General features: G+C 39.9%; 2 protein-coding genes across 7 annotated transcripts in view; one reads left to right on the forward strand and one right to left on the reverse strand.

Moving 5' to 3' along the window:
• Window positions 1–2,400, forward strand: part of PCMT1 (protein-L-isoaspartate (D-aspartate) O-methyltransferase) — a 45,595-nt gene extending 43,195 nt beyond the window's left edge. For 5 of the 6 annotated variants that reach the window (XM_069487609.1, XM_069487608.1, XM_069487613.1 and 2 more), the window contains one exon: window positions 1,588–2,400. Coding sequence is in view for 3 of the 6 variants with exons in the window: in XM_069487608.1 (XP_069343709.1) it covers window positions 1,588–1,600 (13 nt within the window). In the remaining 3 variants the exon portion in view is untranslated. Of the gene's footprint in view, window positions 1–1,012; window positions 1,165–1,587 lie in introns of those variants that run through there. The other variant, XM_069487607.1, reaches the window with a different exon arrangement.
• Window positions 2,401–6,255: 3,855 nt separating this feature from the next.
• Window positions 6,256–14,388, reverse strand: part of LRP11 (LDL receptor related protein 11) — a 43,043-nt gene continuing 34,910 nt past the window's right edge. The window contains exons 6-7 of the mRNA XM_069487782.1: window positions 12,867–12,962; window positions 6,256–7,757 (exon numbers count right to left, since the gene is read on the reverse strand). Of these exons, the coding sequence (XP_069343883.1) occupies window positions 7,603–7,757; window positions 12,867–12,962 (251 nt within the window). The 3' untranslated portion in view covers window positions 6,256–7,602. The remainder of the gene's footprint in view (window positions 7,758–12,866; window positions 12,963–14,388) is intronic.

Consider the following 14,388-nt stretch of genomic DNA (forward strand, 5'->3'; position numbering starts at 1 on the left):
CAATCAGAGCTTATAATTTATCACTTAATATATAATCCAATACTGTGTGATAAAGGCACCTTATGGGAGAAGTAATTTTAAAAATATTGCACAATTTACAAAATTCAGTTTTAACAAAATCAAATTATCTGGTAATTCTTTAAGTTACCACTTACCTGTGGAATATAAGTTCTTTGTTTCTCTTTCCCTTCACAGCAGTCCCCAACCTTTTTGGCACCAGGGACTGGTTTCATGGAAGACAATTTTTCCACAGACCGGGGTTGGGGTAGGCGAATGGTTTAGGGATGATTCAAGTGCATTACATTTATTATACACTTTATTTCTGTTATTATTACATTGTAATATATGGTGAGATAGTTATACAACTCAGCATAACGCAGAATCCGCAAAATCCGTGGGATCCCTGAGCTTGTTTTCCTGCAACTAATGCCGCCGCTGATCTGACAGGAGGCGGAGCTCGGGCGGTGATGCCCGTGATGGGGGGCGGGGGGGCGGGGGGGTGGGGGGGGATGGTCTGTAAAAAGAGATGAAGCTTCTCTCACCTCCTGCTATGTGGCCCAGTTCCTAACAGGCCACGGACTTGTACTGGTCCACGGCCCAGGGGTTGAGGACTGTAGCTTTCAAATTTATTTTAACAACTTTTTGAAAACTTTAAATTTTTATTACAGACAAGTTGCTAGAAGAACTCCTAAATCTCTCTTTCCAGAGTCACCAATTATGAGCATTTTTCTACATTGCTTCATCACTGCCTCTTTCTGTATAGACATATATGTGTAATTTTTTTCCTTTTTTCTGAATCATTTGAGATTTAATTGCTAACATCATGCTTCCTTACCCCAAAGTACTTGAGTGTTTAATGATTTTTTTTTACTCAATTACCCTCATATATGAGGCTTTTAGTCTTTTCTGGTAGTTTTATTTATCTTTTCACTTTTAATGGCCTTATTGAGGTGTAATTTATATACCAAACGGCTTATTTTAGGCTGCATTTTTGTTCCTCCCTCCCTCTCAGTGGCAGTTGCTGGCACAGTGCTGCACCTGGCTGAGCGAGTGGTTTCTTTGGGAGCTGACAAAGCTGCCTTATGAAGTCAGCTGACAGGTCTATTATACCTACAGATGGTGCCTTTTCTCCCAGAGAGTTTGGACTAAGATTGACCCACTCCATAATTGCTAACAGACACTCTCAGCAAAAGACTAAATTTTTGTCCAATTCTGTGACTTAAAAAAAAAATTTGAACTCTGAATACTCAAGTTGTCATTTTATAATAGTGTTAAGATGATCCTAGACCTAAAAGTTAGAATTTTTCTGAATTTTTGATCTTGAAGGAAGAAATCTATTTTTAGAATTAAAAAATAACTCAGGCTTCTAGGTTTCATACTTCATTCTGGAGTAGCATAAAAGATGTTCGAATGGCTGACTTCCTATTTTGCTTTGACTTGGGATTGTTTGCTCTTTTCTTTTTTTAACATAGTGATTGGGGATCAGTGCATTTTGATTGATTTAATAGTTGTATCTAAACTATTATAAAACCAAATTGTTTAGTATAGAACTCCTACTTATGTTTTTTTCCTCTTTTCTCTCCCCAGGGATGAATTGTAAAAGCAACATCAGCTTGACCAGTCTATAATATTACAATGGATTGCTCATCTCAGTCCTCAAAGCTTTTTGAAAACCAACACCATCACAGCTTGTTTTGGACTTTGTTACACTATTATTTTCAGCATGAAAATGTGTGGTTTTTCTAGGGTTTCTAATTCTTCAAAGAGGCACGGAGCCAAATTGCTAGAGGAAGGATGCAAAGTATAAAGTTGTGAATTATTACTTTAACATGCCCACATTTTACTTTGAAATATTAAAAGAAAGGGTTCTGCAAAGTGGAAAACTTAGTTTATGAATTGATTTTGAGGAGTGGTTTTTCTTTTCTTGGACACTTAATTCTGTTCTGATATTAATTTATCAGATTGCTTTTGTGCATTGGATAACGCCACCATTCACAAGTTAAGAGTTTTGGTATTTGAATGTCTGTTAAATGCTACTAAGAAAATAGAGATGAGCTTTCTTTTTAAAGCTTTTGATGTGGTGTCATAGAATAGCATGTTGTAGATACAATCAGCTGCTTTGTTACCTTAAAACTTGGCATTTGTAAATATTAAACCTTAAGATGGCAGGTGATGTCCTGTAAACACTCAGCTGTTCAGATTGGACATAACTGAAGTAGTTCTTCCTCTCTCTCTCAAAATTATAGGAGACTTGTAGCTTAGTGGGTTTTTTTGTTTGTTTGTTTCTAATTTGCTGCTGGTAATGTACATGAATTTAACATGCTGTGTAAGCTGTGTCCTAGTTACTGAACAGTTTATGCAGTGCTGCTTTGCCAAATAAAGTTCAAAGTAAAACAGGCATTGGTGGTGTTTGAATATGGAAGAAAGAACCGCATGTCCACCAGATACAAAATGCTAAGATCACAGAGAAAAAATTATTTCTCTAATGTTCCCTTTTGTGAAATCTAAGTAGGTAAATAGCATTAATCCAACTGTGCATTGTAGAATGTGACTACAATGCTTCAGGGCCAGGACCATACTTGAATCATCCTTTCTCTCTGCCTACCTAGCACGGGGCTTTCCTGTAGTAGATGTATAATAAATGCCGAATGAGTGCGTGGGTGAATAAATTGACTTAATGTCAGGAAAGAACAGGTTTGAGGATGAACATACCAAAACATTTCTCTCACTTATAAATAGATGTATTAATATAATGACTGTACATGAATTTCTAAGAAAGCAGTAGCACTTAGGGATCCTGTTGTGTTTTATACCTTTTATAATAAGATCTTAGTTTTTCTAAGGGTTCTAAAACTTGAGGAAATAGAGGCTCTAGAATGAGCAGAAGCAGCACTCTCAACAGAGCCCTCCTGGTCCGTGCAAGTGTGCATAAATCTGGCAGGGAGATCCTTAGCATGTGAGACACTCCCTTGCCTCCCCAGCTTTTAAAAGTCTTAGACATTACTTCTTTGTGACTTCTTTTAAATGGCTTTAAAAAATTATGCATACATTTTCACAATTGTCTCTTCTTGGGTAAGGTATTAGACACAGGAAACTAGCATTCTTGCTAGCTTTATTTGCTGTTGTTGATTGCTTCTGGACCCAGGCCTTGAACCCCCTCGGTCCAGAACTCAGTATCATCTGAGGTAGACGCAAAGGTCAAATATTTCAAATATTCTTTAGGACTTTAATTTTTAAACTTATCCACTAGTCTGTGTCTTTCATAGATATTACCTACATTTTACTATATGTAAATCTCTATGTTAGGTTTTGGGGATAGAAAAAGGCCTGTACTCTAAAGTAGTTTGCAGTCAGGTTGAGGAGACAGTTTATAAATATGATCAGACAAACTTAAGTGCCACCTGAATAGTACAGACAAATGCTATGCCTTAAGCCTTGTTCAAGCATTGCTCTTAGAGTTCATACTTTTATGAATTAAACCTTTGGAATGTTGCGTAAATCGGAATGGATTTTAAGGGAGCATCAGTAAATGGGTAGAAATGGAAGTAAAGGATTTTGGCTAGGTCCAAGAGTTTTTCTCTTTAAGAGAGTTAAATTTATGTATGGGTGTTGGTCAGAGATAAGAAATGTCTGTTCTTTTAATTCTTATTTTTATTTATTTATTTGGACAGGATCTCACTCTGTTACCCAGGCTAGAGTGCCGTGGCGTCAGCCTAGCTCACAGCAACCTCAAACTTCTGGGCTCAAGTGATCCTCCTGCCTCAGCCTCCCAAGTAGCTGGGACTACAGGTGTGGCACCACACCTGGCTAATTTTTTTTTATATTTTATAGAGACCGGGTCTCACTATGTTGCCCAGGTTGGTCTTCGACTTCTGGCCACAGGTGATCCTTCCACCTTGGCTTCCTAAAGTGCTGGGATTATAGGTGGGAGCCACCATGCCTGGCCAGAAAACATTTTTATATATTAATAAAAGTCCCTATACTCACCACAATTTTTCCTAAAATTTTTTTGTACAAGTTAAAATTATTTTTGTATTAAAATTTGTTTTGAGAAATTTCCTAGGTTTTGAAATAACTTTATAAAATTATTTTTACATTGAATAATAAGTTGATCTCTTTCCAATTCACAGTGTGATGACACTAAAAAAAAACTAATGTGTTTTGAGAATTAAGTAGGCATGAAGACATGCTTGCACCTAAATAAAGCAAATATAGGAGAAAGCTCAGTTCTAACCACTCAATCTGTTTCTGAAAATATTCAGCTTTGGGAGGCCTAACCTTATTTTTGTCCTTGGTGGTTTCCTGTTTATCCATTAAAGTAGCTGTAACTTAAAATAATTCACTTTTTATCTTCAGAATACTAGAATCTAATAGGGCAAAAGAGCTAGGAAAAGGGGGCCAGGAACAGAGAAGTCTGCAACACAGGTGTTAAAAAGCCAGCGAGATGACTTAATAGCAAACTGCAAACTAAGCTTTTCCTTCTTTGTATTCAGCTTGGGCAGTTCTTTGTTAGAAATTCTCATTCAATTTTAATGGGGAAAATTGTACAAAACCCGGAGTCTGGTAAACAAATGATTGAAGTAGTTCCGCTAGGAGCAAAGTGGCATAATCCTTAAACCAAACATGAGACAGTTGTGGAACAATATTAACAGCAACCCCAAATTACAGAATCTGAGGCTCAGATGCTGTGTTAAGAAACATCATCAATGATGTTGAGGGCACATCTGAAGGTGAGGACAGCGCCTGCGTTCTGGGCACAGCACACTGTAGTATGTTTACATAGTGAAATCCAGTTAAAGTCAGCAACAAGGTCAGCCTTGAACAGCAAAACTGAGAGCAAATAGAAATATGCATCTTCATGTTGGGTGGAGGGACGTGGAGGGAAAATACAGTAAAAAGCAACAAGAGCAGCCATCAGAGACTGAACGAAGGTGTTGGTAAGGGTAATAGGGAACTGTGGGGCCAAATCACAGGTTCTGAAAAGTCAGTCGGAGCAAGGAAAAAATTCTGTTGATTTCCTATTAAAACATACTTGGTACTCAGGTGATTTGAAACATTAAAATACTTGTGGAAGTCTGGAGGAGGAGTTACTGTCTACCGAGAATGAAAGGAAAAAGTAAGTTTAAGTGTTCAGGAAGATGGTTTAAGGGGGCCTTTTCATAGGAAAAGAGATGTAAAACACAACGTGTTTGAGAGAGAAATTGTGGACACGTTTCCCCTTAAAATTATTTTTAATTGTCTTAGATGCAGAACTCCTTTAATCAGGAGAGATAACTTTAAAAAGTCCCATTCAGTCCATCTGATGATATGTTTTGTAGACTTTCATTCTCCTTCCCTCCAGTATACTTTTTATGGCCTTAACCAAGTCACTTTTCTCTAATCCTCTGTCTCCCCCTTTGTCAGGTTGATATGGTTAAATTCCAGTAATGCAGTAACAGTTCAGTCAATATTAGTAACTTATGATTATATTAAAAGGTAAAGAAAAGCTTAAGAATAAAATACAGTTTATTAAAGGAATATTGTTTACATAGATACAGGATATATTTTCTTAAGTATTTCAACACCATAGCAACATTAAATTGTGTTTATTTTCTTTATGTATAAAAGATGTGCTGAAAGATGCATGCCTCATCAGTTTTTATGTTATTGGGTATGGCTATAGGTAACATCTTTCTATATAAAAACAAACTGCACAGCATCATATATAAACATCTTAAGTTCATTCACACAGTTCATTTCTCTAAACTGCCCTTGAGAAATCTAAATCTTTGCTGAATTCTAAACATTCAACAAAATGCTTGAGTTTCTCATGAAACAAATGTTATACCCAATTTCTTCTTTTTTTAGAACTAACTTTCCATCTGTTAATGTATTTTGATATTTTTTTTTTTTTTTTTTTTTTTTTTTTTGAGACAGAGTCTCACTCTGTTGCCCAGGCTAGAGTGAGTGCCGTGGCGTCAGCCTAGCTCACAGCAACCTCAAACTCCTGGGCTCAAGTGATCCTCCTGTCTCAGCCTCCCGAGTAGCTGGGACTACAGGCATGCGCCACCATGCCCGGCTAATTTTTTCTATATATATTTTTAGCTGTCCATATAATTTCTTTCTATTTTTTTTAGTAGAGGTGGGGTCTCGCTCTTGCTCAGGCTGGTCTCGAACTCCTGAGCTCAAACGATCCGCCCACCTCGGCCTCCCAGAGTGCTAGGATTACAGGCGTGAGCCACCGCGCCCGGCCCGTATTTTGATATGTTATATCCTCTACCTAAACTTAAGCCCTTTGCTAAAGCAACAACCTACCTTAGGTTCAGTCTAAAGTGTACTAGACTCTAGAGTGTTTTTCAAGTATTTTAAAAGATTTGCCACTTAACGGTGAAAAAGATACGTAAATGGGAACATCATGTGAGTGTAGACAGGCACCATACTATATATTCCTCTCAGAAGAATCATTTCTAGAATGTATATAATCACAGCATTAAGTGATAATTGGAATAATTTGCCTTTAAAAAGCCTACAGATCAAAAGGGGAAAGATGCTAAGCTAGATTCCGATTTTCTGTAAAGATGACTTTGTGAAAAACTGCTTTATGCTCTAGAATACATAAATGTGGCATTAGCTAATGGCACATTATTACATTTTATAGTATTAAAAATAATGGAAAAAACTGGCTTATTCCATTTATCCCAGGATAAAAGAACCTGCTGATACTTGAACATGGTGACATTTTTGCAAAAGCTGTACCCAAAAATCCACTCAATGTTCTGCTTTTCAATTCTCTCTTTCATCAACAAAGACTAATGTCAAAAACCAGTGACTCCGTAAATGAGTTGCTGTGCTCTGGACCATGGAGTAGTGTTGAGTTGATAAGGTATTAGTTGTCCTCCTCGCTCATTTTGCCCTCAGCTAAGTTTCTGTTAAAGTTTTTGGCCTGCCAGTTTCTCTGCTTCCACCTTGATTTCCTATCACATTTCATGACCATCTTAGAGCTGTTGTAATCCAAAGTCTGGGTTTTTTTCTCCCAAAGATCAGCCTAAGGAGGCACTAGGAAGAACCCACATTGATCCTCCCTGAGGTTCCATGACCTGTTCATAGGTTTATGATATACCTGCCATAGGTAACAGCTCATTGAAGGTATCAACTCACTTGAGATTGTTCTCAGAAACAGGTTTTGCAGGGGAAAGAAAAAGGAGAGCATGGGGAGCTTACAGGATAAAGAACAGGGCCACAGAACAGGGGGGCCGTGCCCACAGCGGTCCAGCGCTGCCAGGGGCTTCTAAAACGTGAAGGGTTAACACTGCCACCCTAAGACCACCTCTTGAGATACTGAATTTTCTGCCTCAGCTAAGTACAAATTTCTATTTTCAGGGACAGCTTATGTAAATGAGAATTTTAAAAGTCTTTAATCATGAATTCCACTCTAAATTTCAAAATATTTCATACTTTCTAAGGAAAATCTTACTATAATAAATAATAAAGACAAGATGTGGGATTTGCAGAATCTTCTAGCCCATTTAAAAACAAAAGAAGTTGTAAATACCCAGAACATAATATATGTATAAATTATAAGTGAAACACGTCCTTGCTCCAAAGCTATTTAAATTACATTTATTATAGATACATCCCATTTATGAGGTAGTCCGATTCCTCAGATGTAATGGGACGAGCTTTTTTAAGTTTCTGTTTCACCAGTCGTAGTCTGCAACCAACCATGAGAAGCAGCAAAGCAGTGATAGCCAAGCCCAATGCCAGGGGTAGCACCGCACCTGCAAAAAGGTTAGAAATGAAGAGGGTAAGACAGTAATTATTAACAATGACAGCTACTATTTACTATTCGATAAGCACTTTGCAGTTCTATTTAATCTGAACAACTCAACTAAATTGGTACTGGTATTACTACCATTTTGCAGACTAAAGTGCAGAGATATAATTTGCCTAGAAGTGCAAGCTCATAAGTTGTAGGTTTAGGTCTAAAACCAGACCTGTTTAAAACCGAATTCTGTACCAGCTTCCTATAAAATTTGTATGCCATCAGTGGGTGTAAATGTTGCAGTCCGATCACTCTTACATAAGAGACATTCTGACCATAAGAAATTTTTACTGTAGTCACAGGTTACATTTATGGATTCATAAATGATCATTCTCTCTTAAAATACATATGGACTAACTCCTGATTTCTTGTTTTGGTTAGTGCTTAAGAAATTTATTTTCTTTTCTAAATCCAGGGAACCTACTCTCAACCAGCAGAACCTTTGTTGAAAGCTAATTGCAAAATATGCTGGTATGATTTTGGCCAACGGTCATTAAGAAAAACATCTCTAGTTTTTCCTGTGGGGCTGGTCGCAGATACCAGACTAGAACCATTAAAGGTTTGCAGGAGTCTGGAAGGGACAGGGTGTGCCCAGAGCAGTCTTTCTTATCAAGTTCAGCAGGCTCTATTTTTAATCTGATCTACTCTGTAGTCAGGCCAGGTTTGGAGATGATATGGTGGAACTATTTTAACTACAGGAGTCTTGCCAACTGGTGGAACCAGAGGTGAAACATCTCCATTGTGTAAGCTCATTCTATAACATTTTCTTTCATTTATTCATTCATTCTGCATTAATTAAGAGCCTTCCATGTGCCAGATGCTGAGCTAAATGCTGGTAATCAAATAAGCAATTTTTATTTGTAAACAAATACCCCCTCCAAAAGATAAGCTAATGCTAAAAGTGCCAGCTTTATAGCTTAACACATTGACTGCCACACTAGAATTTTTTTTTTTTTTTTTTGAGACAGAGTCTCACTTTGTTGCCCGGGCTAGAGTGAGTGCCGTGGCGTCAGCCTAGCTCACAGCAACCTCAAACTCCTGGGCTTAAACGATCCTACTGCCTCAGCCTCCTGAGTAGCTGGGACTACAGGCATGCGCCACCATGCCCGGCTAATTTTTTCTATATATATATTTTAGTTGGCCAGATAATTTCTTTCTATTTTTAGTAGAGACGGGGTCTCGCTCTTGCTCAGGCTGATCTTGAACTCCTGAGCTCAAACAATCCACCCGCCTCAGTCTCCCAGAGTGCTAGGATTACAGGCGTGAGCCACCGTGCCTGGCCCTAAAACGATCCTTTCTAATGTTATTTTTTATTGTTTTCTGTGTGTGAGTTTTATGCAATGCAACCCATGTTTTTAGAATTGTCCATATTAATTGTAACAATATGAAAACATCAATAATTAAGATTTTCACCAACCAACTGCAGGATTTTTGCTTCACGAGGCCCCGGGCTCGAAACTAGCCTGAGTTAAATACAACTCACACGGCAGTTAATGTGTTAAGTCGTTGAATTCTCATAAACACCATATGAGTTGGTACTATTATCCTCCCCATTTTACAAATGAGGGAACTAAGGCATCGAGACTTAAGTGGCTTGTCTAAGATGGTCTTGTAAGTGGTAGAACTGGTATACGACCCCAGCCAGGTCAGCTCCTGAGCCTGGGGTCTTAACTCACTATGGTACACTACACTTAACGCATTATGGTACACTACACTTAACCCACTATGGTACACTACTTCTCCAAAAGGTACATGAGACAGTTTTTGAATGACTTTAAGTCTGAGTAGATAGGCATTTAAATGGAAAAAAAAATGCAACAAAGTGTTATAGTTATTATACTATGATAAAATTATTTATGAAATACAGATGTAAAAAGAAGCAGTCCATCTGGTCTGTAGGATTTTTGCTTGAGTGATTTTGATGTATAATAATGCTTGTTTGCGGTAGATGAAAGAGATAGTTTATTTTTTGACATTTTTCAGATCGAGATGCCTGTAGGAAATCCAGATGGAATTTTCTCTTAGGCTCTTGGATTATTTGGGTCTAAATATGTGGAAGCCTTGAGCATAAAGGTGATAGTTACAGCCATGAAAGAGGTAAGGCTGCCAGAGAGAAAGGAAGGAAGGAAGGGACAGGAACAAGTTCCTGGGAAACACCGACATTTAGAGAGCAGGCAAAAGAAAAGGATCAAAAAAGAACAGAGAAAGACTGGTCAGAGAAATAGTGGGAAACCAAGAGAGAGTGAGGTCTTGGAAGCTGAGGGAGAGGCCAGTCCAAGTGCTCAGCTGAACCAGATGCTACGGGGAGGCCAAGCGAGGTGAAGCCTCGAGAGCCTGCCGGAGTGCACAGCTGGCACTTCACTGACAGGGAGACTGAAGACTGAGGGATGCTATTTGGGTTTTGTGTATACTAACAGAGACCTGAGTGTGTCTGCAGCCGTTGGGGGAAGGAGCCAGTAGAGAGACAGACTGAAAGCATGGCAGAGCTCACATGTGATGGAGAAACGCACCTGTCAAGACCAAGGGTAGAGACTGACCTTGGAGAGAGGGGACACCTCTTCCCTTAGCACCGGAGGAAAGCAAGGGGGTGGGAATGCAAACGGATGAGTTGTTACGTCTGGGGGTAGGCAGCCGAGGAAGGTCACTCCCACATAGCCTTGATTTTCTGGCCTCCTCTTGAAGACAAGAGGACCTAGAACTGATGACTCACTAATGGCATTTCCACCTCTGGTGTATTTCTGGAGTCCCAGGTAAACCTTGAACAGGATTCTCAAGAACAGTTTGGAAGTGTCTGGGCACAGGCGGGGATGTGGAAGTTGCTTCGGTGACTGTTAAGTATCAAACGAAGTTTTGGGAGAGGCCAGTATTCCCCTAGAGAACTGTGAAAGATAAAAACCTGTGATAAACCATGGCCTGGAATTTTATTCTAGAGCTGTCTCGTGTGTTCCACACACAGCAGCTCTCCGGAGGTGTCAAGAATCACTGCTTCATCTCTCCACACCAGCAGTTTGGGTCTTAGAGCCACTGCTGGCTCCCAGTGGCCACCCAGTGAAAGTTTCAGCAGGGCGTGTGGCCTGGAGGTGTCAGTTTTCTCTCCACCTTCCTGCACCAGCCTCATAAGTTGGATATGTTACAAAGGAACAAGACAAAGAAGGGACTTTGGTCAACCCCACAGTAACTCCAGGGACCTCAAACCATTTCTTACAAACTGGAACACAACAAACCAGCCCCAGTTCTGCTTGTTCAGGGCAGGAAAATGAATGAGAGGGTTCCAGACCTCAAAATGTGTCTAACTTGTTTAAGGATGAGCACCAGAGTTTAGGCTAAAGGGGAAGGAAGGTTGTGGTTGAAGACCCCAAGCCCAATCCTGGGCTCAAGTTTAGCTACGGTAACAATAAAACAGGTGTGTGGTCTAGGAAAATGTTCTATTTGCCAAAGTAGATATGAGGCTGCTGAACTGTCCAATCTGATTCCTGCTTAATGCTTTGATGACAAGGAAAATAAAAATCTCCCATGCAGTACTTGCAAGAATACCAAAAATTATTCTCGATTTTTTCATACTTATTTGGCATAGTTTCTTCAATGTTTTTAGTTTGGGTAATTTGAGGGTTTTTTTTTTTTTTTTTTTGACAGGGTCTTGCTCTGTCACCCAGACTGGAGTGCAGTGGTGTGATCCTAGCTCACTGCAGCCTCGAACTCCTGGGTTCAAGCGATCCTCCTGGAATACAGGAGTGCATCATAATGCCTGGATGATTTTTAAAATTTTTTTGTAGAGACTGGGTCCTGCTATATTGTCCAGGCTGGTCTTGAACTCCTGGCCTCAAGCACTCCTCCTGCCTTGGCCTCCCAGAGTGCTGGGATTACACGAGTAAGCCACCACACCTGGCCTAATTTGAGACTTAAAATTCTCTAGCCCCTTCTAAAACATACCATGATAGTATTCTCAGTAACCAGCTAAGGTGACGAATTATGTATTCTGTTCATATGAATGGGAGTGACATTTAAAATATGTTAACAATTAGAATGGGCACCAGCCAATTGGAACTGAGACTCTCCGGATACATGTGGGTGTGGGAGCAACAGGCAGGCTGGTTTCCCTGATGGGGGACAGGGCCCCTTTTATTCAAGTATCTTGGGACAGGCTAAGTCTGGTAGGCTGGCAGACTGTGGGGGGTGGGGTACCCAGGTACTTGACATCTGGATTATTCTTAGCCATCTATTGTTTAAAATTTATATTTTAATATTGTCCATATATTAAAAAAATACTTTAGGATAAAAAGAAAGTTTTCTTAATGTTTAGATCTGTAATTTAAGAATCATATATTGTTCTCCTAAATCTTCTTTTACTTATGAGTTTGTGGAATTTAAGACTAAAACCTGCCTCTCTACAAAATTTCTAGTTAAAAACAACCAAAATTATGAAATTATGGTATTCTTCTTCCACTTCTTAAATACTCCCTCTACTTCTTACACCCTCCCCCCATTCCCACCATCTTCTGTCTTTGTCACTAGCGCACTTGGAAGAAACAGAAGTAGGTACTCTGAGACCTTTACCCTTCTGGCATGATGCATAATAACTCAGTAACAGCCACTGTTTATACATTTGGCTCATCGTGAGCCAGGCAGTGCACTAAATGCCTTTTATGAATTGTCCCATTTCTTCTCCCTAGCAACCCTATGCAGCATGTGTAGTTACTGTCTTCGTCGTACTAACGAGAAACTGAGATCCAGAGAGAGAAGATAACCTGCCCGAGGGCACAGAGTTCAATGGATGAGCCAGGATTTGAACTCTGGCATCCGACCCTAGAGCCTGCGTTCTTAACTACCACGCCACGGGGATGACATTCTCCACAGATGTCGCACCTGGAGGGTGTATAGAAGAGGAAGCTGAGGTCCAAAGATAGCAGGGTGCTATCGAGAGCCCCAAGATGCAGTGCAATATAGGAAATGAGAAGACAGTTCTGGTCCACAGTTCACTGCTCCTGTCATGAACTCTGGAGAGTTCATCTAATATGCTCAGCCAGAGGCCCATACCCCGCAGTGGGTTTCCACGGCATACGTTTACCTGCTTCTGGGGCTGGGTGTTCCCCACCTCCTCGATCGCCCTTTGACTCAAAGATATAATTTTCCTCTTTTGTCTTCTTCCCTGAGGAACTACTATCTGCAGAAAAGAAACAGAACATTTATTGAAGGAGCATCAGAAACTTTAGGAAACAGACATGAAAATACAGCCCTATTTATTTTTTTAATAGTGGATTTAGAAAAAGAATTTACAGGATTTATTTCTCTAATAAACACAGGTTTGTGCTTGATACTAAAATACCAGATAACTAATGTGACCAGTTTAATAAAGCAGAGTACGCAGCTAGCACAAAATCACCAGGACCGCCACCAGCTCTCCTGGAGGAGGAAGGACAGACCTCAGGCTAGAAGAGCCGCGGCAGTGCCTGGACATCACGTCATAAAAATCAGAAATAGTCAAGAAACGGTTTTCTTTGAAAAATAAACAATGAGTGTACATACAGCATTTAGATGTGCTATTTCACTTTTTCTCATCACAACCCTGCTCGGCAGGTGTGAGCAGCTCAATTTTTCCTGCTAATGCCCAGGGCTCAGGTTTCTATCCAGGTGGGTCACAGGGCTGGGATTCAAGCTCAGATGAGTCTAACTGCTCCTTGGTGGAAACCAGCACTTCTAATTTAATGACATATTATTTGTTTAACTATTCTACTCAGTTCTAATACCGAGGGGAAAATCTTAAGAAAGATAAAATCTTAGGATCCCCAGGATCTGATGAGCCATGGCTGTGCCTGTCATTTGCCATCCAGTAATTGACAGCGTTTGTGTGTTTATCACAATGACAGTGTAACACTTAATGTGTTGGCGGAGTTACCCTCATGCTGTGTGTGACGTCACGTGGGATTGTTTAATATTATAAAGCTTAATGGCAATGAATTAGAAATGATCTACTGACATGAATTTTCTTGAGAAACAAAAAACAAATTTAATGTTTCTTTACTCATATGGCATCAAGAGAAGTGTTAATAACTTCTGCAACTGAAAGAAGACTAATCAAAGGCAGTATATAAAGTTCTTTGGTAACTTGTACTTAGCATTAGTCATGAATTTACTAAGAATCACAAAGTCAACTGGATAACGGAACATTGTAAAGTTAGTCTGTATACCTACTGGAGCCAGAAAGTAATTATTTAAAATGATCATTGCAGCCACGTGTTAATGCTGTTAAACAGAAGAGACAAGAATTACATGTTTTTCATCAGGACATCCTTAGCCCTCCTTTTTTCTCACCCTTCATCCCGTCGGTCGCCATATCACGCAGCCCATTTCCCTCAAACCCTCTGCAGCATCCCTGATGGGGGCCTCTCTCCTCGCTCCTCACGGCCTCTGCCTCGGGTCCTCATCACCTTTGGCTTGAGCTCTACAAGAGCCTCCTCCTGGCCTTTCTGTTCCAGATATTCCAACTGGAGTGTCTGCAAAGTGGCTCATCCACACTCATTCAGCATATCAGTACCGGGAGATCAGCTGAGTCTGCTTGTCTTGGCCAAGGCCACAGCAGGCTCACGCCA

Source organism: Eulemur rufifrons, chromosome 15 (assembly GCF_041146395.1).
Source record: "Eulemur rufifrons isolate Redbay chromosome 15, OSU_ERuf_1, whole genome shotgun sequence".
NCBI lineage: Eukaryota > Metazoa > Chordata > Mammalia > Primates > Lemuridae > Eulemur > Eulemur rufifrons.